General features: G+C 42.2%; 1 protein-coding gene across 4 annotated transcripts in view; it reads right to left on the bottom strand.

The window, feature by feature from the left end:
- RBM19 (RNA binding motif protein 19) overlaps positions 1–16,118 on the bottom strand; it is a 193,153-nt gene extending 177,035 nt beyond the window's left edge. For all 4 annotated transcript variants that reach the window (XM_044673707.1, XM_044673722.1, XM_044673715.1 and 1 more), the window contains exons 1-6: positions 15,989–16,118; positions 4,482–4,664; positions 3,155–3,274; positions 2,313–2,351; positions 793–985; positions 24–259 (exon numbers count right to left, since the gene is read on the bottom strand). In XM_044673707.1, coding sequence (XP_044529642.1) covers positions 24–259; positions 793–985; positions 2,313–2,351; positions 3,155–3,274; positions 4,482–4,664; positions 15,989–16,024 — 807 coding nt within the window. In that variant the 5' untranslated portion in view covers positions 16,025–16,118. The remainder of the gene's footprint in view (positions 1–23; positions 260–792; positions 986–2,312; positions 2,352–3,154; positions 3,275–4,481; positions 4,665–15,988) is intronic.
- Between the last annotated feature and the right edge of the window lie 8,770 nt (positions 16,119–24,888).

A 24,888-nucleotide genomic window follows, 5' to 3' on the forward strand; every position in this document is an offset into this window, starting at 1 on the left:
GCTGTGCTCAGGGCACTCCTCACCTCTCCTTGGGCTTGGCTGGGCTGCTTGGGTCCAGTCATGGAGCCCCTGGGGCCGGGTGTTGGCTGCTCCTCTTCCTCATCACTGCCTTCCTCATCACAAGCCATTGCCTCATCTTCACTGGTCTCCTCCTCCTCCTCCTCCTCCTCTGAGGAATCTGCTGTCACCACTTTGGACTTTAGGTAGTCCATGTCAGAAAGTTCCTTCTGCTCTGCGGCCTTCACTGCTGGACTTTCTTCTGCTCAGAGAAGAAGATACGTGTGTCAGGGAGGTCAGGAATCCTGCCCATCACGCCAATGAACTGTGACTGGGCAAACTGATCCGCCCTTGCTAGGCCCCAGTTTCTTCATCAGTAAAATGAGTTGGACACGATGACCTCTCTCACCACCTCCCCAAATTTATCTCTGGAAGAGCTCAAAGCACTCCAGACTCTGAGCCCTGAGGGAGAAAGAGACAGAAGTGCTATAGGGGACAACATCAAGAAGATAAAAAAGGCTCCAGCTCGCAGCAGCAGCCATCTATGGTCCAATGGGAAGAAAAGAGAACATCTGAGCCAAAAGCCCAGGAGCAAATGCTGCATCTGGCCCTCAGGAGCTGCAGGATCTCTGCTCCTATCTTTTTCTAGTAATAGCACCAGAGGTAGGGGCATTCTCCACTAAGGAGAAGAAGCAGAGTCGGGAACCATAGAATTCCAGGGTTTTTGGTGACAGTTCTATATTACATCAGCAGCAATATATAGACACACACACATACACAGGCACACACACTCACTTTCAGAGTCTTCATCATCTATTTCTTCTTCACTCTCTTGCCCTGAGTCAGAATCAAAATTCAGGTAGTCATCACTCTTCTTGGCCTTCTCTTTCTTTGGTTCCACTCCCACAGTATCATTTGCCCAAGTGGCCACCTGTGTTCGCTTCTGGTGAACCATCAGGAATTCCTGAAACTCGGCATCTTTCTTTAGCTATTGGGATAGAAGAGACAAATAGAAGTAGATCAATGTCCATCCTTCTAAAGGTAAGAAGGTCATTTAACTGGTGTAATGCAGGATTTATGCAAGATCTCTTGCAGTTGCAATATTACCCTAGGTAATCCTATCAGTTAGGAGTATGGAACTCTGGCCCGGCAGGTGCTAGTCCTAGGAGCTGACAGTTTGAACTGGGACTATAAAAACCCCTGCAGAACCAACCTGGGGGTTCTGATTTCCTTGACCTCACCCAGACACCTAGCTACCCCTGACTTCCCCTTGGGGACCCCAGGAGGTTGAAGGGAGGTTGAAGGGAGGTTTGGTTTGTGAAAAGTGGGCAGGATTTAGATTAGTGTAGCCTAGCAACAGGGACACCCCCAAACCAATTCATTAACTATATCTGTCCAGCTGGTGGACCAAACAACATCAGGGCAGTGTTAAGCTATCTCTGGCTGAGGGTATGGCCTTATCTTCTAGGTCCATAGCCAACACTTGCCAATTGCCCCTAGCAACAGTCTCTCAAGAGCCCTAAACCCTCTTACCTTAGTTTTCCCTTCCATGTTAAAATAAACCCTTAGCCTGAAACTGTGAACTTCTGTAGTTATTATAACATAATCTTGGGCTAAGGGGCTAAGGAGAGGGGAGAATAGCAACCACTTGATTCTAAAAGAAGTGCTGGGCAAGCATCCATTTTATTTAGGAAGTATGTGAGCTTTTACTTCCTGTTGAGTTCTGCCTTCACTCCAGTAGGGAGGGGCCCTTCACTCTCCACCTTAAAGGAGCCTTTAGGTAGCAGGGATACTGACTGGGCATCACAGCTCAGGCTACACATCCCTGATAGTCTCAAATCACCTGCTACTGAAGTTACTGGCTCTCAGGCCCAGGCGACACACTTGTACCATCAGCTCCCCTGTTATCAGCCACATTATCTATTTATTAAACTGGTCAATAAGGAAGTCAGAGCTTCACCCCTTTGATCACAAAAGGGGCACCAAGAAGCTGCTCAGAATCAATGAGGGGGCAGCTTGGTGGTTCAGTGAACAAAAGCTGGGCTTGAAATCAGGAGATCCTGGGCAAGTTACTTAATCCCCATTGCCTAGCCCTTACAACACTTCTGCTAGGAACCAATACTTAATATTGATCCTAAGTCAGAAGGTAAGGGTTTTAAAAAAAAAAACAATAAGAGAGGAAAATGGACTAGAGTTTCTAACTAATCTCACTTCTGCTGCTCCTGTGAGCCAGCATCCTGTTTTAATATGCCCCTTAGCGTCCCTGTCTTTCATACACATGGTCACCCATCTTACCAAAAATGGCCCACACTCACGTTTTCCAATTCTCCTGTTGCTTTTTTCTTCTTTTTGTCCTAAAAAGAGAAGGAACGGAGGATGATAATCAATGCTTCACCTAACCCATAGACGGTGGATTGCACTGGTCTAGACTGCTCTGTTCTAGAACTCTCTGTTCCTAAATACTACTTCAGTAATGGAACTTAGACCTATTCAAGTTCCTCTTTCCAACACAGCCTTCCCTTATATGACGGGCAGTCTGCTTGGCAATAGTAACACTTCCCTCACACGGGGTCAATAACCAAAGAGCAGAGAATTCCTCTCCTGGATCCACAGTCACATTATTCTCAGTCTGGCAGCTGCTACTCTGGGTTTGCCCTGCCCACCTTCTGAGGTTTCCAGCTAAGCAAAGCCACAGAACCATGGAATTCCAAAGTTGGGGTGGCCTTCAGAGATCATCTATACCATGTCTGACTATCACTCTGCAGGACACTCATGTGGGTCATCCAGCCTCTAAGTGGAGTCTCCACTTGGAGGAGTCTACCATTTCCAAAGTAGCCCAGGCCACTATAGGGCTATAATCAGGGTTAAGGAGTCTTTTGTGACCTAAAGTGTAACTTTGCTTCTCCTTATACCCACTGTGCTAGATCAGCCCTCTGGGGCCTGAGAGAAAAAAATCTATCCCCTTCTCCATAAGAGCTGGAAATGGTTTTCTTGTTCTCCTTGAGGATTTTTCTCCTAGGCTAAATATTCCCAACTGCTTCAACCAATTCCCATACAGTATGACCTCAAGCCCCTTTATCATCTCATGTACTCCTTCTGGACAGTCAGGGTCTGACAATTCTTAAGCACATGCCAGGATGGAAGTCACAATCCTTACTTTCTTAGTGTCAGGGATCACTGGGTTTTTTTCAGGCTTCCCTGGCTGGGTGGCTTTCTGGGAGTGTTTGCTCCAGGCTCGAGGTTTAGATGGGTCTCCAAATGACTTACAGAACTCCACCTGAGAGAGAGAGATAAAAACAAAGGGAATCTTTAAAGTCTATACCTCCCGAGAACAGGGTGCCCTGCCAGGACTCCCCACACACAACTATAGACTAGGGAGGACATCCAGGACAAAAGCGAGGAAAATGATGCTGGGGCAGCAGCAAAAGGCAAGGAATGAATGAACTAATTCTTAGCTCAAAGATTGGAGACATCCAGTAAGCACATCCAACATGTAAAAGACAGCAAGTACTGCTGTCATCCAGGTCCACAAAATATTGGTGTGCAACAGCAGCCAATTACTGTCACAGCAGATAGTTGAGGCTTCCCTTTGGCAGTCCAACTTTCCAGTCATGCTGACCTGGGCTCACTGAAACCTCAAAAATCACAAAGAATTGTTCTTTCATACTTCTTTAAAGACTTTACTATGAGGAAGCATAGCAGAGTAAGTGGATCGAGCCAGCCCTGGAGTCTAGGAGACATGGTTCAGGTCCTTCCTCTGAGACACAGGGACAGTGGGAGCCTATGTGAAATGCTTAACCCTTCAATGCCCCTGGTAAATACTTAAGAATATTATTATAGAGGTCTGAAGCCAGAGGGCCTGAGTTCAACCCCAGCTCTGCCACTTACTTAAACCATGTAACCCTGGGCAAGTCATTTCCCCATCTGTAAAGGGAAGGGTGGGGAGAGAAGGAGTTAAGACCAAATGCCCCCTAAGATCTCTTCCAGTTTTCCATTTATGACTCTATGGTGACAAATCTGTGATCTTCTGATCCTCTAAGTTTCAGAAAAGGTGCCACCCTGCATGAATAGAGGGAATTTCCTCATTTGGAATTCCTTTGACCAAGGGATAACACATCCCATTCTAAACCCAAAGCATATCTTGTGTGATTACTAGGCACTACAGTTATCCTTATTGGTATAATACAATGCTTTTAAGCTCCATAAGGGCAAGGATTTTGGCTTAAGTAAACTTATCTTCTCCATGAAGCTCTATACATAAAAGTGTCTAAAAAAATGTTTGCTGAATAAAGGAACATGATCAGGACACAGAAGTTCAGGTGAATGATGGGGTACCATCTGAAAGAGGGAAAAGCAGGCCTACTTCCCTCAAGAGCCTGACGGGGATTCTGGAATGACTAGTGGGGGGAATGAGGAATAAGTCTATTGAACAGCTCACAGGTAGGACTCCCTAAGGAGCCACATAGCAGCCCACGCCAACTCACTGTGACCCGAGCTGTGTCAATGAAGCTTCTGTGGAAGTGGTCCAGCGCCCTTTGGGCCTCCTCTTCAGACTTGAAGCCAATGAAGCCAAACTTGCGAAACTTGCCATCCTTGGTGAATTTGAGGCTGCAGTCAGTCAGAGTGCCAAAGGCGGCAAACAGCTGCCGGAATCGCTCTTCCTTCATCTAAGGGAGAGAGGACAGAATGTCTGACTTCTTGATGGTGTTTTAAGGTTTACAGAAAACTTTCCTGTCACAGATTCATTTGAAACCTACAACCCTACGAGTGAGGGAGGATACTATCATTTCATAGATGAAGAAACTAAGGCTCTGAAAGATCACATAGTTCTGCCACTAGTTAATGTCAGGAGGTAGGATTAGAACTCAGAGCTTCTTGACTTCAAATCTGACACTCTTCCTGTTAAGCCTACCCACTAGGTCACATTAGCTCAATGAGGAAGACATGGTCACTGCATTGTTCCTCAAGAGAATAAGGCCCATGACAAGGAAAATGATGGGGGTGGGAAAAAGGTTTAGAGTACTTGACTGCATGTCTATCACATAACAGGGCAGGACAATCTATCATCCTTTCTGTCCCATGTGCCCCCCAAAATACTTTGAATACAGATATCCTTTCCACAACACAATTTTTCCCATTGCAGTTTTGATATGTAGTGGGTCAGCATGAGAAATTAAATGGGAATATTTAGGGAGTTCTGTGGAAGCTGCAGATGACACGGAAAAAGTTTAGAAACTCAGAAATACAAAAAATATATGTATAGTATTATATAATATCAACAAATTTTAAATACCATAAACGCAATTTCTTTTTTAAAGTTAAATAAAAAGTTAACGAAATGATATTAAAGCCAGCAGCCATTTACAAAGGCTAGAAATGTTAACAATGCCCTACATATAGCCTATGACCAAATACTCAACCCAAATTTTATAATAAGGTACTATAAATACCCCATAAAAGAAAAAGAAAAAAAATCAAACTTCGTCTCTGATACAAAGGGAAGGCCAAAAAGTTTTACTCAGATTTTCTAGATCATGGGGAAGCTGCATCCCTAACCCGAGATGTGGAAGGGATACTTGTATTTTGTATTTATCCTCTGGGTATAAGGTGCTTTGGCTATTCACAATGGGACAGAAACTATTACATTGTGTGGGAAGGGAATTTCTCTCCCCATTATGCCACTCTGTATTGACATCATCAATCAGTGACTTTGAGGTCGTTTATCATTGAGATGTGCAGGCATAGAATAACCTGCAGTTAGAAACTAACAAGATGGGAAAATGATCCCACAAGTACTGCGCCCTACCCCCACCCCACCCCCCGTGGTGCCAGGCAAATTAAGGAACTATGATTGGTTCCTGAGATGTGATGTGAGAGAGCTAGTGGGTGGAGAAAACTGCTTATAAGGTGAGATCATGGCTCTGCTTGGGCTCTCTGTTGTGCTCTTCTGGCTGGAGTTTGGAACCTGAAGGAGCCCCTGTTGGTGGTGAGCTTCAATCCATCAAAGGGATATAGGGTAGTCAGCCAATGAACTCTTTACCTCTTTCCTACATTTCCCTCTCTTTACTATCACTACTTTGATGTAATAAAGTACTAGCAGCCTCATAATTTAATTTTAATTATTACGATTGCGAGATTTCCAGTCCATGTTACAGTCTCTTGGCATAAAGCAATTGCTTAATCAATACAGGTTGAATTGAATTCATCTGGATTTTCAATATCCCTATCATCCCTACTCCAACCCAGAATCACCACCAGAAAAAGACACAAATTCTACACTGTCCATCTTATACCTTCCAGGAAAATAATGAACACCATCTCTCTCTAATACATTATTATTTCAAGTGAAACAGACACTCAACCTAGTCTAAGTGGAACAGGAAGGGAACAAGCATTTTTAAGTACCTACTATGTGCCAGGTGCCATGCTAAACACTTTATGGATATTATCTCATTTGATCTTCACAAAAACCCTGAGATAGCTATTATTATGGCCCCCATTTTACAGATGAAGAAATCAAGGCACACTAACAACAAGGAAGGGGAGGAAAGAAGGGAAATACTTAGAAATTTTAATATAACATAAACAAATTTAGTTGAATTTAAAAAATTAAAGAAAAGAATATTAAGTTGAGAGAGCCCCAAGAAATCATCTACTTCAATGTCTTCATTTTGGGGATAAGGAAACTGAGGCCAGCATTGGTGAAGTGACCTGCTTAGGGTCACATAGGAACTACATCAGCTGGGATCCAAGCCCATATCATTTGCATCCAATTCCAATGCTTTCTTCATTTAATATCAAGATGATGAAACACATTAAAGTCAAGGGGAGGAAGCACTGGGTTTGGAGTCACAAGACAATGTTTTGAGCTCTTCTCCCCTTTCAGTCCTTTTCCTGCAGAAGCCACTTAGCTGCTCTCCAGTCCCCAGGCCTTCTTCTCTCCCAACTCTAGACAGGTTGGTGCAGGAAGAAGAATAGGGAGACCTGAAAATATGTTGGCCTCCCATGTCAGCAACCTTCTCAAACTCCAACAACCTGTATTTTCAGCTGTCCTTAACCTTCTTAAGACCAGGAGCTTTTTTCCCCATCTCTTTCTTTTTTCAGAGACAAATCTAAGATAGTCATAATTAATTTATAACTGCATGATCCAGAAAGCTGAAATTCCTCTTTTGGACCACAACCTTCTGTCCTACTACCTTGGTCACTGCTTCATTCCTTATAAACCTAGTCTTAATTCATTCTCATAATTGTCTCATTCCCCTTTGGCCTCCTCTACCTTCCTTCCAAACTTTAATAGTATAATGGTTCAAGTCAACTCTATACTGTCCTCAACTCAGAAATCCCTCTCTCTACCTGGCCTGTGGATGCTGTCCATGCCTAGCCCTTACCACTCTTCTGCCTGAGAATCAATACTAATTATTGGTTCCAAGACAGATGGAAGAAGGTTTAAAAAAACACAGAAAATAAATAGCATCAATTTGTAATGAACTCAGTGGGCATGGACAGTGGTATGACTTCTTTCATTGATGTTCAGCAGCACATGAATAAAAGTGGAGTAGGCAGATGGTGGAGGGCCCCACTTACAGTCTGGCAAGGCCCAAGCATCCATAGCCTAGATTGCCACCGTCATCATTATGCCCCCTAACTGTAAGGATATCCCAAGGCTCTCTTTATACATTGTTTTCCTTGATGATCTCATCTGCCCGTATAGGTTCAATGATTATTCTTAATGTTTTCTAGGTATATATTTGTGAAATATGCTTATGTGTGTATATAATTATATATGTATGTGTACACACACACACACAGAGCCCATCACCGCTTAGTCTTTCCTCTAAGCTCCAGCCTAGAATCTTCTGTTGGTTATCTCCAATTGGATGTCCTATACACATCAAACTCAACATACCCTAAAGAGAATGCATTAGTCCCTCCCTTTGTTAAAGGTAATTTATAGGGTAGAGATAGATTTAGGATAAGTAAGCAGACAGTCAAGCTGGAAACCCTGGATGAGACTGAGAACATTCTATCTTAGAATGTACAGAGAGGTTTGTAGTGACAGTGACTTGGCTGCAGTTGGCAGAGAAGGTTTTGCCTAGAAGTGTGGAGAATTGACATCTAACCCATCTAACCTACCAAGCCTCTAAGCCTGTGAACAGACCTTGGGATCTCATGAAGAAGAGATTAAATCTTCAAGCATGCCCTAGGTTGAGTGAATGCCTGCCTGTTTGTTGGTGGACAGCAAGCAGGAAGCCTTTTACTCCCTAGTCCCATTTTGGATTACTTGCTGTTCGGAAGCGTTCCTGAGTCCAAACAACATCTGGAGATCATCGTGGACCTGTTGTGTGAGATTCCCAAAAATCCTTGTCTCACTTTAGCTCAGCCATTGCTGGCTGCCTGTTAGGTAGTCTAGAGTAGCCAACTCAACTGCCACCATTCTTTGGCAGTTGGTGACAGACCTGAGAAGTTAGAAATCCTTTTCCTCCAACTCTATCCTTAGAAAACCATTAAACTAACTTTTATGTAAAAAAACAAAAAACAAAAACTTCCTTGTTATTCTCTCCCCCAGTCACCAAGAACCCACAGATTTAACTGTTTCCCTAGCTTTTGTGAATGTCAGTAACTGGTTGTTTACCCTAGCCAAGATACTTCGTGTTTCCACTGCCTATACCTCTGGTGTTGCTCATTCATTCCCCATTCCCCTGAGTTTCAGTTATTTACTGTTACCCCTTTCCCCAGTGTGCAGGGAGCCTGTGGTGTGTCCCTTTTGTCACCTTCCCCTTCCTCCAAACATCTGTTTTTGGCAAGGGCACCACTATCCTTCCAGGCTCCCATGATGTCATCTTTAGAGCCTTTCTTGCCCATTTTCAGACCCCTGCTCTCCTGGCAAACCCTGTTCACAACTTCTCTACAATATGACTTATACCTGTTCATTTCTGTCTCCTGGCATGACCACCATTCTTCAAGTCCTAATCACCTCTGCCTTGAATTACTGTAACAAGTTCCTAACTGGAATCTCAGCTTTCAGTCTTCTCCTTTTCTGACCTATCCTCCACAGAGTGGCTTCTGAAAGCACAAGTATGAACACATCATGCCCAAGCTGAAAAGGTTCTAAAGGACTCTCTTTTTTCTAGAACTAAATAACTTCTTGCTACAGATACTTAGGGAAGCTAGGTAGTACCATAGTTTACAGAGTGCTAGGTCTGGAGTTAGGAAAACTCCTCTCCCTGAGTTCAAATCTGGGCTCAGGCACTTATGAGCTAGGTGACCCTGGGGAAGTCACTTAACCTTTTCTGCTTCAGTTTCCTCATCTCTAATGTGAGTTGGAAAAGGAAATGACAAACTACACCAGTATCTGCTAGGAAAACCTCAAATTGAGTCAAGAAGTGTCAGACATATTTGAAAACAACTGAACAACACTTGTCTAAAACCCTCCCCTATTTGGCTACAATGTCCTTTTCTGGGTTTACCTCCCAAGTCCCCCCCACCCCCCACCCCCCACACACACCTTCTATGATCCAGGCCAACTGGCATCCTTGTTTTGTCTCATCCTTGGCCTATGTGGTTTTTGTCCAGGCTCTGTCCCTTGTGCCTGGAATGCACTCTTTTCATACACCCACTTCTTAGAATCCCTAGTTTCCCTCAAGTCTCAGCTCATAGGGAAGACTGGAAGTATGACTAGTTACAAAGACCACTCGGCTCTGAAGTTGGTGGATCTAAGTTCAAATCTCATGTCTGATGATTACTACCTATGTGACCTTGGGCAAATCACCTCCTCTCCCTATGCCTCAGTTTCCTCATTGGAAAAATGAGAGGACTGGATTGGGCGGCTTAGGCCCCTTTTAACTCTATACCTTGGCTCCTCTGACTTGCTTCAGGAAACCCTTCCTATTCCTTCTCCTTGTCTGTGCTCTCTTCCTTCTCAAACCATTTATGTGTGCATATATTTGTCAATCAATCCATCAATACACATTTATTAAGAGTTAAGCACCAGGGACAGAAAGAAAGACAAATGACAGTTTCTGCCCTCAAAGAGTTCCCAATCTAATAATTGTTGTCTATTGGCATACTGTAATGCCCCAGGAGAATAATCTCCTTGAGGGCCAGCACCATTTTTCATTTTGCTTCAATATCCCCAGTGCTGTGCATGTGTGCATGTAGATGGAGATTTCTAAACTTTTGTTGGACTAGACCAAGTTGAGTATTGTCTAGCACTTACTAGCTGTGGGACTGTGGGCTAGTCATTTCTTTTCCCTGATACTGGACACAGTAATAATGAGAGCTGCATGTCCTACTCCAAAGAGCGGTGCAAAAAATGGGGACTGCAGTTACGTGGTTTTTATTTCAAATATTTAAAAAAAGTATACTCCATTAGATAATAGGTAACATTTCTATATGTGCCTGGCACTGTATTTAAGCTTCCCTTCATCATCTCATTTGATCCTCACAACAACCCTGAGAGGTAGATATTATTATCATCATCATCATCCCCATTTTAGAGATGAGGAAATAGACAAATAGAGATTGAATGACTTTCCCAAAGCCATATAGCTAGTAAGTACCTGAGGCTGAATATGTACTTGGGTCTTCCTCACTCCAGGCCCAATATACTTTATCCACTGTACCAACTAGCTGCCTTGTAAAGCTGGTTAATAGAAGAATGGTAAGATTACACCACCATCTGAGTGATGAAAAGTGACAGGACTTCAAGGCAAAATAAGGAGGACATAGTAGGAAAATGGAGGTGGTTGATGATAGAACTTTGGTCGAGAAATAGGTGACTCAAGGCCAAAGTGAATCTTTTTGCCAAAAGCCAAGGCCAAGGTAAGTTTTTCTTATTTCTGAGACAGAATTGTTTTTTTCTCTGAAAACATAAGGAAGGCCATAGGCCAGAAAATGTCCCTTATGCCAATGTATGTTGTTGCTGTTCAATTGTTTTGGTCATGTCTGACTCTTCATGACCCCATTGTGGGTTTCTTAGCAAAGATAGTAGAGTATTTTGCCATTTCCTTCTCAACAACAATGTTAAATAATAACTCTTTTGTAAGCACAACTATTAAAAAGACCATCTCACACCCTTGCCAGTGCCCCTACTCCCCAAAGCCTTAGAAAGGCAACTAAGTGGCTCTGTGAATAGTCAGGTCTAGAGATAAGAAGTCCTAGGTTCAAGTCTGGCCTTAGACATTTCCTAGCTGTATGACCCTGGACAAGTCACTTACTCTAATTACCCAGCCCTTACTGCTCTTTTGCCTTGACATTTAGTACCAATTCTAAGAGAAGATAAAAGTTAAAAAACAAAAACAAACAAAAAAACCAACCTTACTTTCTGTCTTATCCCCAATCATCTAGGCCTTGCTTGTCTTGGTACTAAATGACTTGCTCAGGGTCACACAGCTAGGTAGTATCTGAGGCCAGGTTTGAACCCAAGTATTCCTAACTCCAGCCTGGTGCTCTATCCACTGAGCCACCTACCTGTCCCCTCTCTTATTGATTCTGAGCAAAAGGTCCTTCCTAGGACCTCTCTTTTGTGATCAAGAGGTGTAGTTCCCCCCAAACTATGTTCTCAATGAGTCTGTGGATGAGTAATATACATATATATTTTTAGAATTTCTAATTAAAAAAAATTTTTCCATGGTTACAAGATTCTTGTTATCTCCTTTTCTTCTTCCCTCCTCCCTCCCAGAGTGGACAAGTAATTTCACTAGGTTATACATAAATTATCAATCAAATCGTATTTCCATATTGTTCATTTTTGTAATAGAATAAACTTTTAAAACCCAGACCCCAAATCATATATCCATATAAACAAGTGATAAAACCATATGCTTTCTTCTGCATTTCTACTTCCACAGTTCTTTCTCTAGATGTGGATAGATTCTTTCTTATAAATCCCTCATTGATGACCAGGATCATTGCAAAACTTTTAGTAGCAGAGTCAATCACATTTCATTGTCCCACAATATTTCAGTTAATGTGTATAATGTTCTCTGGGTTCTGCTCATTTCACTCTGGTTCTGCTCATTTCACTCTGCATCAGTTCATGTAGGTCTTTTCAGTTCTTATAGAAATCAAGCAGTTCATCATTGCTTATAGCACAATAGTATTCCATCACTATCATAAATCACACTTTGTTCCACTATTCCCCAATTGAGGGACGCTCCATCATTTCCCATTTTTTTTTTGCCACCAAAAAAAGCACAGCTATAAATATTTTTGTGCAAACAGATCTTTGCCCATTAAAAAAATCTCTTTGGGATATAAACCTAGCAGAGGTATTACTGGCTCCAGGCAGTCTTTAAAGTCCTTTGGGCATAATTCCAAATTGCCTTCCAGAATGGTTGGATCAATTCACAACAATGAGTATTATTCTTAGCAATAGCCCTCTGACATTCCCAAATCCAGAGACATGCGAACTCTTCCTAGTTAACTACAACTGACTGGCCACTGCCAAGAAGTCAACCTTCTTGGGTGGAAGGATGGACCATCATTGTGGTCTCCAGCTTGAAGAAGAGCAAATGGGCATGGCAGCAAAGGTTAAGTGATTGTTGGCTTTTGTCTTTTTTTTCTTCCAAGGACACACAGATGCTAAGTGTGAGAGACAGCACTTGGCCAAGGTCTTCTAATGCCAAGCATAGTGTTCTCACTGCTGGGCTGTGCCAAGTTCCCTCTGAGGAGAAGAGAGGTTTCTTAGGTCCTTCAAGAGCAGAGACTTGGGCTTCTACTTGAGTTTTAGCTCTGCCTCTTAGTGGCACTTTGAGGCCCTGGGCAAACCATTTACCTTCCCTGGGCCTCAGTTTTCTCCTGTGTAACACAGAATAGGTTGATCTAGGCCACAGATTCTTAACCTTTTTGAGTCCTGGACTTGAACAAATCAGTCTATGGAAACCTATATATCCCTCCTTCGAAGGTTTATTTATTTATTTATTTCCAGCCCTTTTTTCCCCCCTTTCCAATTACATGTAGAAACAGTTCTTGACAATTGTCTTTTGACATTTTAGGATTCAAATTTTGCCCTCTCCTCCCTTCCTCCCTGAGGTGGTAAATAGTCTGATATAGGTTATACCAGTGCTTTCATGCAATACACATTTCCATATTGCTTCAAGCCATAACAGAAGACACTTATGACACTAAGAAAGTGTTTAAATGCATAAAATAAAATACACAGAATTGCAAAGGAAACCAATTCATTTATCAAAAAAATAATTTTTAAACCAAGTTCAGGGGCAGCTAAGGTGGCAGCATGGAAGAGAGCCAAGCCTGGAGTCAGGAAGATCCGAGTTCAAACTCAGCCTTAGACGCTTACTAGCTTTGTGACCCTGATTAAGTCACTTCACTCTACTGACCTAAGTTTCTCCAGCTCTCAAATGATCTGGAGAAGGAAATGGCAAACCATTCTAGTATCTTTGCCAAGAAAATCCCAAATGTGATCATAAGAAGTCAGACAATAGAACAATCACAACAAAAATTGTTTTTAAAAAACCAAGGTCACAGAACTTCTGGTTTACCATGATTTCTAGGCTGTAAATCTCTATTATCTCCCCTAGACTCTAATACAGGGCATGGGAAGACCTCTGACTTTGGAGTCCCAGAAACTACATCTGAATCTTGGTTCTGACTCTTAGGACCCATAATACCATAGCCAAGTCTGGGTCAGTTTCCTTATTTATAAAGTGGGAGACTGGCCTAGATCAATAACAACAAATCTATTAGAGACCTAGTGCCCTGCCCTCCTCCCACATAAAATGGAAAGTTATTTGGGGGTTGGGGGAGGGAAACAGGGACACCTAACCCTAGATAGGGGAGGGAAGAAGAGCTTCCATTGGGCTGCTGGGCAGAGAGGCAGGTGATATGAGAAATGTCCTCAGGCATATGGAAAAGGGGAGGGGAGCAGCTCAGCCCAAGAACTCTGGTGGGTGATGGCAATGTACCCTCTCTGGCACGCATGCCATAAGTTTGCCACCATGGGATGAGATCATCTCCAGGGTCTCTGCTAGGGCTAGACCAAAGAGTCTATGTATCATCCCTCTCCTTTAGACATTAGCTGAGAGCTCTTGTCAGGCAGCAGGTAGGTCCAAGAATGTAAGGCTGGAATATCACTTGCAACTCTAGGAGAAGCCATGGCTGAGAAATTTGAAGATATGGGGAATACCTGACAGAAAGTGGCCTGACTTCAAACTGAGTCCCTGGGAGGCAAACTCTCCCAACCCTGGTCCATCTGTAAGAGGAAATTAAGCTATTCTTCCAATATTTGGATGATACTCTGTACGTCTATGAAATAACCAAATCCACCTTATTGTTTTAAACTGTCACTAGAAAATGCATTGAATGTTGAAGAGGCCCCAAATAAGATGCTTTCCTCCCACCAGAGACCAATCATAAGAAGAGATAAAGAACCCTTTGAGACACAGGAATGGAGGAGCACCATCATTTTGCCAAAGGACCCACCCATCATGTCTCCCCAAAGGTAATAAAAAGTATTTTTATCATCATCCAGATCATCCTCCCTCTCTCTGCCTTTCTTCCCCTCTGTTCTGAATAGTTGAGAAGGTTGAGAGCACTGAGAAATCTTGTCCTGAATTAAAGCCCAGTCAGTGGTTTGGGATGGAAATTTGAACCAAAGTACTAGGACTAAAATTCGTAGTCAAGACTCCTTACATCCAAGGCTGCACCTTATACTGATGGGAGCAGACTTTTCATCAAATCGGCCTCAGGAGTATGCTCTTGTATAAAATGATGTATTAGATTAAATGATGCTGAAGGTTTCTCCTAGCTCTAGATTCTGCCATCTTGGATCCAGAGTTATTTGGATGGGAGAAAGGTAGTAATACAAAGTTGCATTTCTATAAAATACTAATCTTATAAGTTAGGTACTTAATATCCAAGATGTGTAATTTTGTATCAACCAATCATCCAGCATTAATTACACCCTTATTTGGTGAGAGGTACTATACCATGTTGGGAGACAGAAAGACAAAAATGTCTCCTGTCCTTAAGATTATATTCTTTTGGGGAAATTGACAGTAGTATGGGCAATCTTGCCACCAGATCTTAACCATTCTTATGATTCAGAAGATAACCACAGACAGAAACAAGAATTAGCCTGAGAAAAACTTAGTGATCAGGATCTTTCCAAATAGACTCTTGTCTAATACAACAGTCTACACTACAGGCAAAGAACACCAGCAAAAAACAACAATTAGGCAAAACCTGTTTTATCAAGTTAAAAAGGATTTATTAAGCACCTATTAACCTAACTCACACCTATTAGGCACCAGACACGGTGTTAAATGCTGGAGACGCAAAGTAAAGCAAAAAGACAATTCTAACCCCAAAGGAGCTCACCATCTAATGGGAGAGGAGGAAGGGGGAAGAAACACAAAGTACAACAAAAATATTCTGTACAAACAAATACAAGATCAATTGTAGACAATCAGGACAAAAGGTTTGATCAGTTACTGGATTTGGAGTTAAGACAATTTGGGCTGTGCTAATCACCATCTAAGTTGGGCAACCAATCACCAAGCATTTAATCAAGTGCGAGCTATGCACTCCAGGCTACAAAGGGCATCAGAAAGAGCCTGCAGTCCGGGTAAAATTGGTGATGTGTTGTCATCCTCATTTTACAGATGGAGAAATTGAGGTTTAAAAAAAATTATCTTTCGAGAGAGATGAGCCCTTGGAGGACACCTAGATCAACTCCCTTCTCTCATTTTATAGAGATGAAAACTGAGGTAAGTGAAGTGAAAGATCCTGGCTGGAAGAAGCTTCAGAGACTATCGATTCCAATCCCTTTATTTTGCAGCTGAGGCAACTGAGACCGACAGAAAAGAAGGTGCCTTCCCTTGAAAGTAAAAGGCAATGAATGGTAAAATTCGAACCCAGGTCTTCGGGCTCCCGGATGGGCTTAAGAAGTCCGAGATTGGAGGCAGGCGCGGTAAGGTAGAACCCTGAATCCTCCCACGGCCCCTAAGGAAACCGTAGGAGTTATGCTTACCCCGCTTGGCAGGTTCTTGACGATCAGACGGGACATGGTGGCCGATTGCGAGTTTAGGCAAAAGCAGCGACTTTGGTCTTAATGTAGCTCCCCCGGCAACAGGCTCACGCTAGCTTCCTGGGCGCCGCCATCTTACTCCGCCCGGAATGCAATCACGTGGCACGCTGATCTATGCCGGAAGCGGGCGTGACGGAGACTAGAAAGCCACGCCCCCAGGGCTTGAGGGGTAAAGCCGAGAAGCGGCCTAGGAGAGCCCGCGTCTGCGCAGGCGTAGAACCCCTTCGGCAGAAGGTGTGTAGAGGAGACGAGACCAGCAGAGGGCGCGTGGTTACAAGTTAAAGCCAACGGAGCAAAGCCTCACTCATGGAGTTGTAAAGCAGGCTGGGAGCTCAGAAGAGGATGTAGGAGCTGGGAGGAGAGCTCAGAGCTTGCTGGACCCGAATCCTCTTTTTAATTATCAGCAACAAAAACACTAAAAAGAAGAGGAGGAGAAGGAAGAAGGAAGGAGAAAGAAGAAGAAAAGGCAGCATTTCTTTATTGTTTAATGATTTCAAAGCCCTTTATACATATTCTATTACACATGGGCAGGAAGAAGTGAAGTAGCTATTGAGTCCGGAAGACCCCAGTTCTGGGTGTTGTGTGATCCTGAGCAAGTCACTTCACCCTTCTGCTTCAGTTTCCTCATCTGTGAAATGAGCTGGGAAAGGAGATAACAAGCAAATCCAGGAACTTTGCTGAGAAAACCCAAATGAGGTCACAGAGAGTCAGATGTGACCAAACCACTCCATTTATCTACATACCTAGATAAACATTGTTTCCCCTAGTAGAATGGGAGATTCTTGAGGCCTGGATTTACTTTTCTTTCTATCCCCAGAACTTGGCTCAATGTTTGTCACAAAGTCAGTCAACAGGTATTTATTAGGTGGTTGCCATGTGCCAGGCAGTCTTACTAAGTGCTTGCTGACAGATTGACTGTCAGACCGTGCTCTAAAGTCTCTCCCGGCTCTGGCACTCCATGACTCCATGTGGCGGCAATGAAGAACATTTTACTTGCTGTATCTCCTAAGTCCATTCAATGACAAGCTGGCTTCTAACACATTAGGAACAGGGAAGCGAACACCCTTCCTTTCCCCCTCACTCCCTGAGTGTGTCATTCTGCTCCCTCGCCAGCCAACTATATATCCACCAGCATAGCCTGCTCTGGGGTGGCAGGATCCCTTCAAGCCAGTTTCTCGGATTACATGAGGGAGAGAGATCCACCATAATCCAGCCTGATGTGATAGTCCCCATGCTAGTAACACCCCAGGTCATGAGGAGGAGCACCTGGGTCCAATTAACTCCTCAACCAGAGAAACTCCTCAACCGGATGAGGCGTGATGCTGGGAGAAACAGGAGAGAAAAAAAAACAAAACCAGAAACAGGTGAGGCAGGGGGATGGAAGTGGAGATTTTAGAATTGTAGGGGACCCTAGAAGTTAAAATGTCAGATCTGGGAAGGACTATAGGACATAGAATATTAGACCTGAGAGAGGTTCTGGTATTGGAACAGAGAATATCAGAGCTGGGAGAGACCCTAGAACTTAGCATGTCAGAGCTAGGAAAATCCTTAGTATATATGATATACTTTTATTCTAAATATTTGGAGTATTTTTATATTTTATTTCACATGTTCCTTTTTGTTGCATTTATTGGCCAATGTGTTATTCAGATTTCCTCCTGCATGTCCCAGCTGGATATTAATGCAATCTTCCAATTCCTTTGCACATATCTTTGATAGCTCTCCTAAGTTCTTTCTGCTATGGCAACATTTGACAATTGTCATAACTCCTAGATAACTAACTCCACCTTCCCTCCTAGGGAATTTGCTGTGGCAATGACCATTGCATTTTCTCTTATGTGCACATCAGTGCTGAAGTGTTTTTATGCTGTCAAATACCGTGGGATAACCTATTTCTATTTGTCCATGAGAGCCAAAACAAATGATATCTTGTTTGAAGTCAAGTTGGCTCAGCAAGCATTTATGAAATGTTCACTATGTTCCAGGAACTGTTCTAAGCAATAGAGGTGCAAAGGAAACAAAAGCAACCACAACAAACAGTTCCTGCTCTCAGGTAACTCACTGTGTAATGGGAAAGAAAGCAGGAAAATATCTACACACTAACAGGTTACATGGAGGATAAATCAGAGATGATCTTAGAGTGAAGGCATTAAGATGAAAGGGGAAGAAAGTAAAAGCTTCTCATAGAAAGGACTTTAGCTGGAACTTAGGGAAGCCACCCAAGTAACTACAGCTTAGGAAAAGGAATCTAGGAGGCAACAATGAAGAGGGAGAGAATTCTATTGATAAGAGACAGTCAAGTGATGGAATGTTGTATTCCTTAACAGCAAGGAGACTAGTATTACTGGATCACAGAATTCAGGGAAAGGGAGAATGATGTAAGAAGGCTGGAAAGGTAGGAAGGGGCCAGTTTGAAAGTCTTTAAAAGCTCCAGAGAGGATTTTATATTGGATCTTGTATTTTATGTTGGATCCCCACTCCAGGAGACCCCTGATTTTTTAAAAATGTAAAGAACTTGTACATATGTTACAACTAATGTAAAATTGTATACTTGTTCATATCTTTATTTCTGTGACAACAAGTTTCTAATGAAATGTTTCTACAAAAGGGTTTTGTTGGGGGAAAAAAGGAAAAGAAATAAATTCAGTGTTAAGGAAAAAAAAGATGACAGAGAACCATTGGAGATTTTTAAGTAGGGAAGTGACATGATCAGATTTGCATTTGCGTAAGATCAGTTTGACAGATGAGTGAAGGATGGACTGAAGTGAGGAGAAACTTGAGAAAGAGAAATTAATCCATGTTCCCTGAAATAGTCTAGGAATGTAATTATAAGGGCCTATACTGGGTGGTGTCAATGGCGTAGGAGAGAAGGTAGAATAGGTGAGAGATGTTACAAAGGTACGAATGATAAGATTTGACAGTTTTTTGAATATAAAGAGTGTAAAGGTGAGTTTCCAGGGAAGTTAACTAAATATTATCTGTGGGTTCTCAATGGGGTGTGAGGGTGACAGGAATGACAGATGACAGGACCAAACAAGGTAGGGAGACCAGGTAACTGTTAACAGAAAATGGCAGTTAGGCCCCAACAGTCACTCAACCCACCTAGGCATAGTCCTATGGAACCAGCAGGCAAAAGGCAAAGGTTTATAGCAGTTTAAATGAGGAAAATGATAATAAAGGATGGGAATGAGGGATTCTACTCTTACAAGCTAAGGGCAAACCATAGGGTTAAGGGAGGGACTTATCTACACTAATCTAAGACCTAAGCCAGGCAAGGCCCAGAGAATAACAGTACTGGAGTGGGAATCCTCACAGTAGAGTCCAGAGATGTTTTCAGGATGCCAGGAATCAACTCCTCCAGAACTGATGGTCCAAAGTAGCCCAGTAGGGAGAGGAAGTCTCCAAGCTGTCCACCAGATCTCAGATCACTCCCTACTCAGTGCTGTCATGCAGGATAGATGTCCTCTGCTTCCAACCTTCACCACACTCCAGGATCCCAGGGAATTAGGGTGCAACTCCACTAACTCTGAGGTCTCCCAGGGAATCAATTACTGCTTGTCCCAACCACCATGGAGTCCTTCTCAGAGTGCAAGCTGCTTCTCCATTCCATATGGAATTCTCCAGCCCTTCCTGTTAGGTCTAATACTAATTCTAAGCTAATAACTAAATAATAATTATATACTCACAACAAGAGTGAGAGAGGAAGAACAGTCAAGAATGATGCCTAGATTATGAACCTGGGTGTCTGAGAGGATGTACATTACTACTACTACACCCTTGACAGTGGTAGAGGAATTAGGAAGAGAGAAGGATTTGAATGGAAAGATAATGAGGTCAGTTTTTAGACTTGATGAACTTAAAATATCTGCAAGATATCCAGTTAAAGATGTCCAGTAGGTAATAGAAGTCAGGAGATAGTTTAGAGCTTATAAATTACTCTAGCTTCATCTAGTTGGTTGTTTACATATCTCATGCCATTAAATTCAAAATTCTGTATATTCATCTTCTGAAAATCATTTTGAGGCATTGCCATTGTTTTGTTCATTCACTTAAAAATATAATATGACAGTAGGTCAATAAACTTTTGTTAAGTACCCACATTGTGCCAGGCATTATGCTCTGTCTTAAGTAGAGATTTTCAACAAACTGAGATTCTTCATTTTATCCCCTCCTTAGCCTTAAGTATCTCCCTGATTTTATTGATGATTTCATCCAATCTTGGTTTAGGGTTAAAACTATTTCTTATGATTGGCCTGCACTGGCCAGAAATATGGCATTATGTGATTTGAAACTGAAGTATCTGTTGATAGAACAAGGCAGGACCAAGCTCTTGCCTATGGTTTGTCATTTCGTTATTAAATGATACTTGTATATGTATTGAAAGCATTCACATCTCCAGGCCATTTTGAAAGCACTCAGTGACTTTAGTGGTGAGTAACCTTGGCACCAAAAGCAGTCCCAGGAGGTAGGGTTTTGGTATTACTGTTTTGTCCTGGGTTTTCTTGCTTTCCTCCAGCAACAGAATACTAAAGAGCTCAGCTATCAAAGTAGTCATCATGGTAGTTTCAACTGAAACCATCTTTTGTTACCTTGTGCTGCCCCATCATTAACTCTTAGCAAAATTAGTTGGATCACTCTGTCCAGGGTCCTGACCTATTCACTGGTATTACTAGAGTCTAGTTGACTGTATTTCAGGGACATGAAATCCCTTCTTGATATCGCTCTGGCTGGTATTCCCCTACTTCCCTATAATGGCCTCCTTCCCCTCTGGCCCCTACATGGGCAATGAGTTGGACTTTGAGGAGATTATTACTATTATTATTATTATCTCTTCTAGAAGTAGCTCCTGCTGCTGCCAGGACGTCCTTAAGACTTTGCTCCCTTGAAACTCTAGGAAAGCACATGCTTCCCATTTATAGATCAAAAAGGGAGGTGGTGCAGGATCGGGTGACACTGACTTACAGATGAAGAAGGAAGTGGCAAATGGAAGACCTATAGGGAGAATTGGGAACTTACCTGTGGTGGATGGCTATAGGATGGATGAACCTGTGAAAGCAATCCTGGGGTTTGAGTCAGTTGGAGATTTGAAGACCTCTCCTGCTCCTGCCTTTGCTGATAGTGAACAGTAAATAAACAAGTTTGTTTCCTCAATTGTAAAATGAAAGGGTTCGGCTGGACAGTTTCCAAGGGTCCCTCAGCTTTAAATCCTATAATACAATGTAAAGTCCTGATTGAAACAGCAAATCTTCATTACATGTTGTGTTGCCCTGGAAACTCTAAGCAACATTCAGTGGCATACAGGGCCCAGTTTCTCTCCTTTTGACTCCTTTTCTCTTTAATCCAGTTTTAAGCAAGTGGGGCAAATAGACATGAAACTAAACCTGTTGGGATGCTAGTGCACTTTTGAGAGTGGAAAACACCTGCCTGGGGATGAAAAGGGAGAGGATTTGGATGGTTTACTCAAACTGATGCCAAAAGATAGTATAACATAATAAGTGCACTAATTGTTTTTTTAACCCTTACCTTCCTTCTGCCCTAGAGTTAATATTGGTTCCAAGGCAGAAGAGTGGTAAGGGCTAGGCAATGGGGGTTAAGTGACTTGCCCAGGGTCACACAGCTAGGAAGTGTCTGAGACCAGATTTGAATACAAGACCTCCTGTCTCTAGGCCTGGCTCTCAGTCCATCAGCCACCCCCAAGTGCACCTAATTTTGTTCTAAAAAGAGCCCACTGTACTCCTACAGCAAGGCCTAGAGTTCCTATCTGGTAAAGAAGCAGGATCCCTTCCTCTCTCATGGGGTCTACTATTTTCTAATAGTCAAAACTGCTTATAGGATTCTTAGAGCTGGAAATGACTTTAGCAGTCAACCAATCCAACCTCTTCATGAAACCCTCAAAGAGGAAGTGACTTGTTCAAGGTAACATGGGGAGTAGGTGGCAGAGCCAGGATTGGAGCCCAGGTCCTCTGACTCCTAATTCAGTGCTTTCCACTGTACTATGCTGCCTCCCTTGTACTGAACTGCTTCCCTAGACCTTATCCATGGGACTCTGGATGAATAGATTTATCTCTTCGGGATTTAGTTTTCTTTCCTCAAGGATGGATTGATTGATCCCTGAGGTCTCTTCCAGCTCTAAATGACTACAGACTCTTTACTTCTCTCTTTCTCCATATTTCTCTCCCCAGTCTTCTTCCAGTATAGTTAAAATGTCTATACTGGGTTCAGAATGTTATCAACTTCTCTCTGCTCTTAGATTCTCAGCCTCCCAGCTTGAAGCCTACCCTGATGCCTTCTATTCTAAAGGCTCTTCTCAGCCCTACATAACACTTGGTTTGGCAGCTCTCCAAGGTACTTACCAAGTAATTGTGTGAGATAGGTATTTGGGGGCATACCTCACTCCTGCTGGATTAGAAGCTCTTTGAGGGCAAGAATTCCTACATACTGCTTAGCCTAATGCCCCAAATTCAGTAAGCAGATAAATTATAATAGTAGCTAATATATGTCCATATTATATATGCAAACACATATATGTACATATACATTCTATGTACATATACATGTGCATATACCTTGTGTATATATTATATGTATATAGGCAACGCATGCACACGTATATAAATATATATGTACGTGTGTACACATAATTTTAAGGTAGCACAGAAATTTGCATATCACAATACACTTAATTTTATTTGCTATTCAGCCATTTTCATTGTGTCCAACTATTCATGACCCCATTTATGATATTTTTGGTAAAGATACTAGTGTGATTCACCATTTCCTTCTTTCTATATACTCTCTTCATCACATTAGCTCTTAAACCCCTGCTTCATATAAATGGTGTTCTCCCATTTATATGAAACCAACTATTCACAATAATGACACATTTAAATCTCAAACATAATCATTTATTTAGCAATAAAGCAAATAAAATACCAGATATTTAATATATTCACTAATTAGCATCAATGTTCATATATTAAAGAAAATACAAGAATAATCATCATGACAAAACTACACATAAATAGAAGTCAAATTCTCCTACACAATCTAATGAGACTGAGACGGGCAAACATGAAGTGACTTGCCAATGGCCACTAAGCTAATAAAATCACCCTCAATTTCATGAGGACTTTTGCAGGAGTGGAATAATTACTTGGATCAAGTACCTACTGTAACAGGGGACTTTCAAGATGTAATAAGGGAATTGGAAAGATGTAATATGGGGATTTGGAGAGTGTAATATCAGGTTGAAGCTAGGGGCAATAACTGGTAGGATCAGGGAATAAGATAAGGCAAGGGACCCAAGGCTGGAGGTAATAAAGGGAATAGACTAGGTAGTAGGGAGGTTTATGCAATATAGTGGATGAGGAAGGTTCAATGATGAAGGATGGTAGTTAAGGTGGTAAGAGAAATAAGGGAATGTCCGAGTTTAGGGAGTATAACACTGAGGTAACACGGGTTTCAAGGGAGAGGATGAATTAATCTAGGCAGGCAAACAGCAGCAGGAAAATACAGACTGGGACTTAGGTTAAAGACAAAACACTGAAGGGAAATAGAGTCAGCCAAGACAGATTGAAATTGACTCCAGGCTTTAGTCAGTTTCACAGGAAGGGACTTGGAGTTACACTTCCTTCAAAATGGATACCCTCAGCTTCCCTCAAACCCAGAGAGTATGTTGTTTCTCTTTCCTCTTCCTCCCTCTCTTACTAATTAATGAAGTAGCCAAAAGGTCTTGTTTAAACACAAAGGGGTTTATTGTCATCTAGGATAGATTGACAGGGTAGAGGATTAAGGAATCCCTAATAGCTGCTTAGAGAAACCTCAGATAGGGGAAGAGAGGCAGGAATGTGAGACTGAGAAAGGACCTGCCTTTAATCAGCTCTCAAGATGATTTTGAAATCAAAAGGGGTTAGGAAGTTGGATACAAAGACTCAATAGATAACTTGTTTCAAGGGTAAGACTAAGCTATCACAGATTTGAATTAACTCTCAGATCCACTCTCCTATTCACTCTTCTCAGACATTCAGGTAGGGAAATGAAGGTAGGAAATAAGGTAGGGTAGTAGATTCAAAGGATTTAGCTAAATTAACAAATCTCAAAAGAAACTGCAAATCTAGGCTAGGTTTCATTCTCAAGAAGGAGCTCAGCTGGACTCTGGTTTCCTCCACAAGTTCCTACGTCCAACTGAAACTTTTCCCCAAGATTCTAAAACCTTAACTGACAGTAGAAATTCTGCAAGAGCAGTTATGCCCCCTCTCTGCACCACACTACTGAGAAATCAGAGAAATAAATCCTCGACATCCTCATGTTTTTTCTTTCCTGGCAAATACTCACAGATAAAGTCACCAACAAACCTTTATTCTCTGAGGTGAGGGTGAGTCCAGAATTCATTCCAAATATGGAGGACTGCCTATGCAAAACCCTGATAGAGCACCATGTGTAAAGGGCACCACAAAGGTTAGTTTGGCTAAAGAATCTCATTGAGGATCCTTACTATTCCCTGTGACTCTTTCAAGGGGCCCAAGATGTTGAAACTATTTTCATAGTAATGCTAAGAGCTTTTAATTTCTAACATGGCAAATATTGATAGATATAATCCTAATAAACAAAAAATTTTAGTGGGTCAATCCTCAATTTTTTTAAAATAAAAAACCCTCACCTTCTCTCTTAGAATCAATACTATGCATTAGTTCCAAGGCATAAGAGTGGTAAGGGCTAAGCAATGAGAATAAAATGACTTTCCCAGAGTGACATAGCTAGAAAGCATCTGAAGCCAGATTTGAGCCAATGTCCTCATGTCTCTAGGCTTGGCTTTCTATCCATTGAGTCACCTAGCTTGCTCC

The sequence above is a fragment of the Gracilinanus agilis genome, chromosome 1 (assembly GCF_016433145.1).
Source record: "Gracilinanus agilis isolate LMUSP501 chromosome 1, AgileGrace, whole genome shotgun sequence".
In the NCBI taxonomy this organism is placed as follows: Eukaryota; Metazoa; Chordata; class Mammalia; order Didelphimorphia; family Didelphidae; genus Gracilinanus; species Gracilinanus agilis.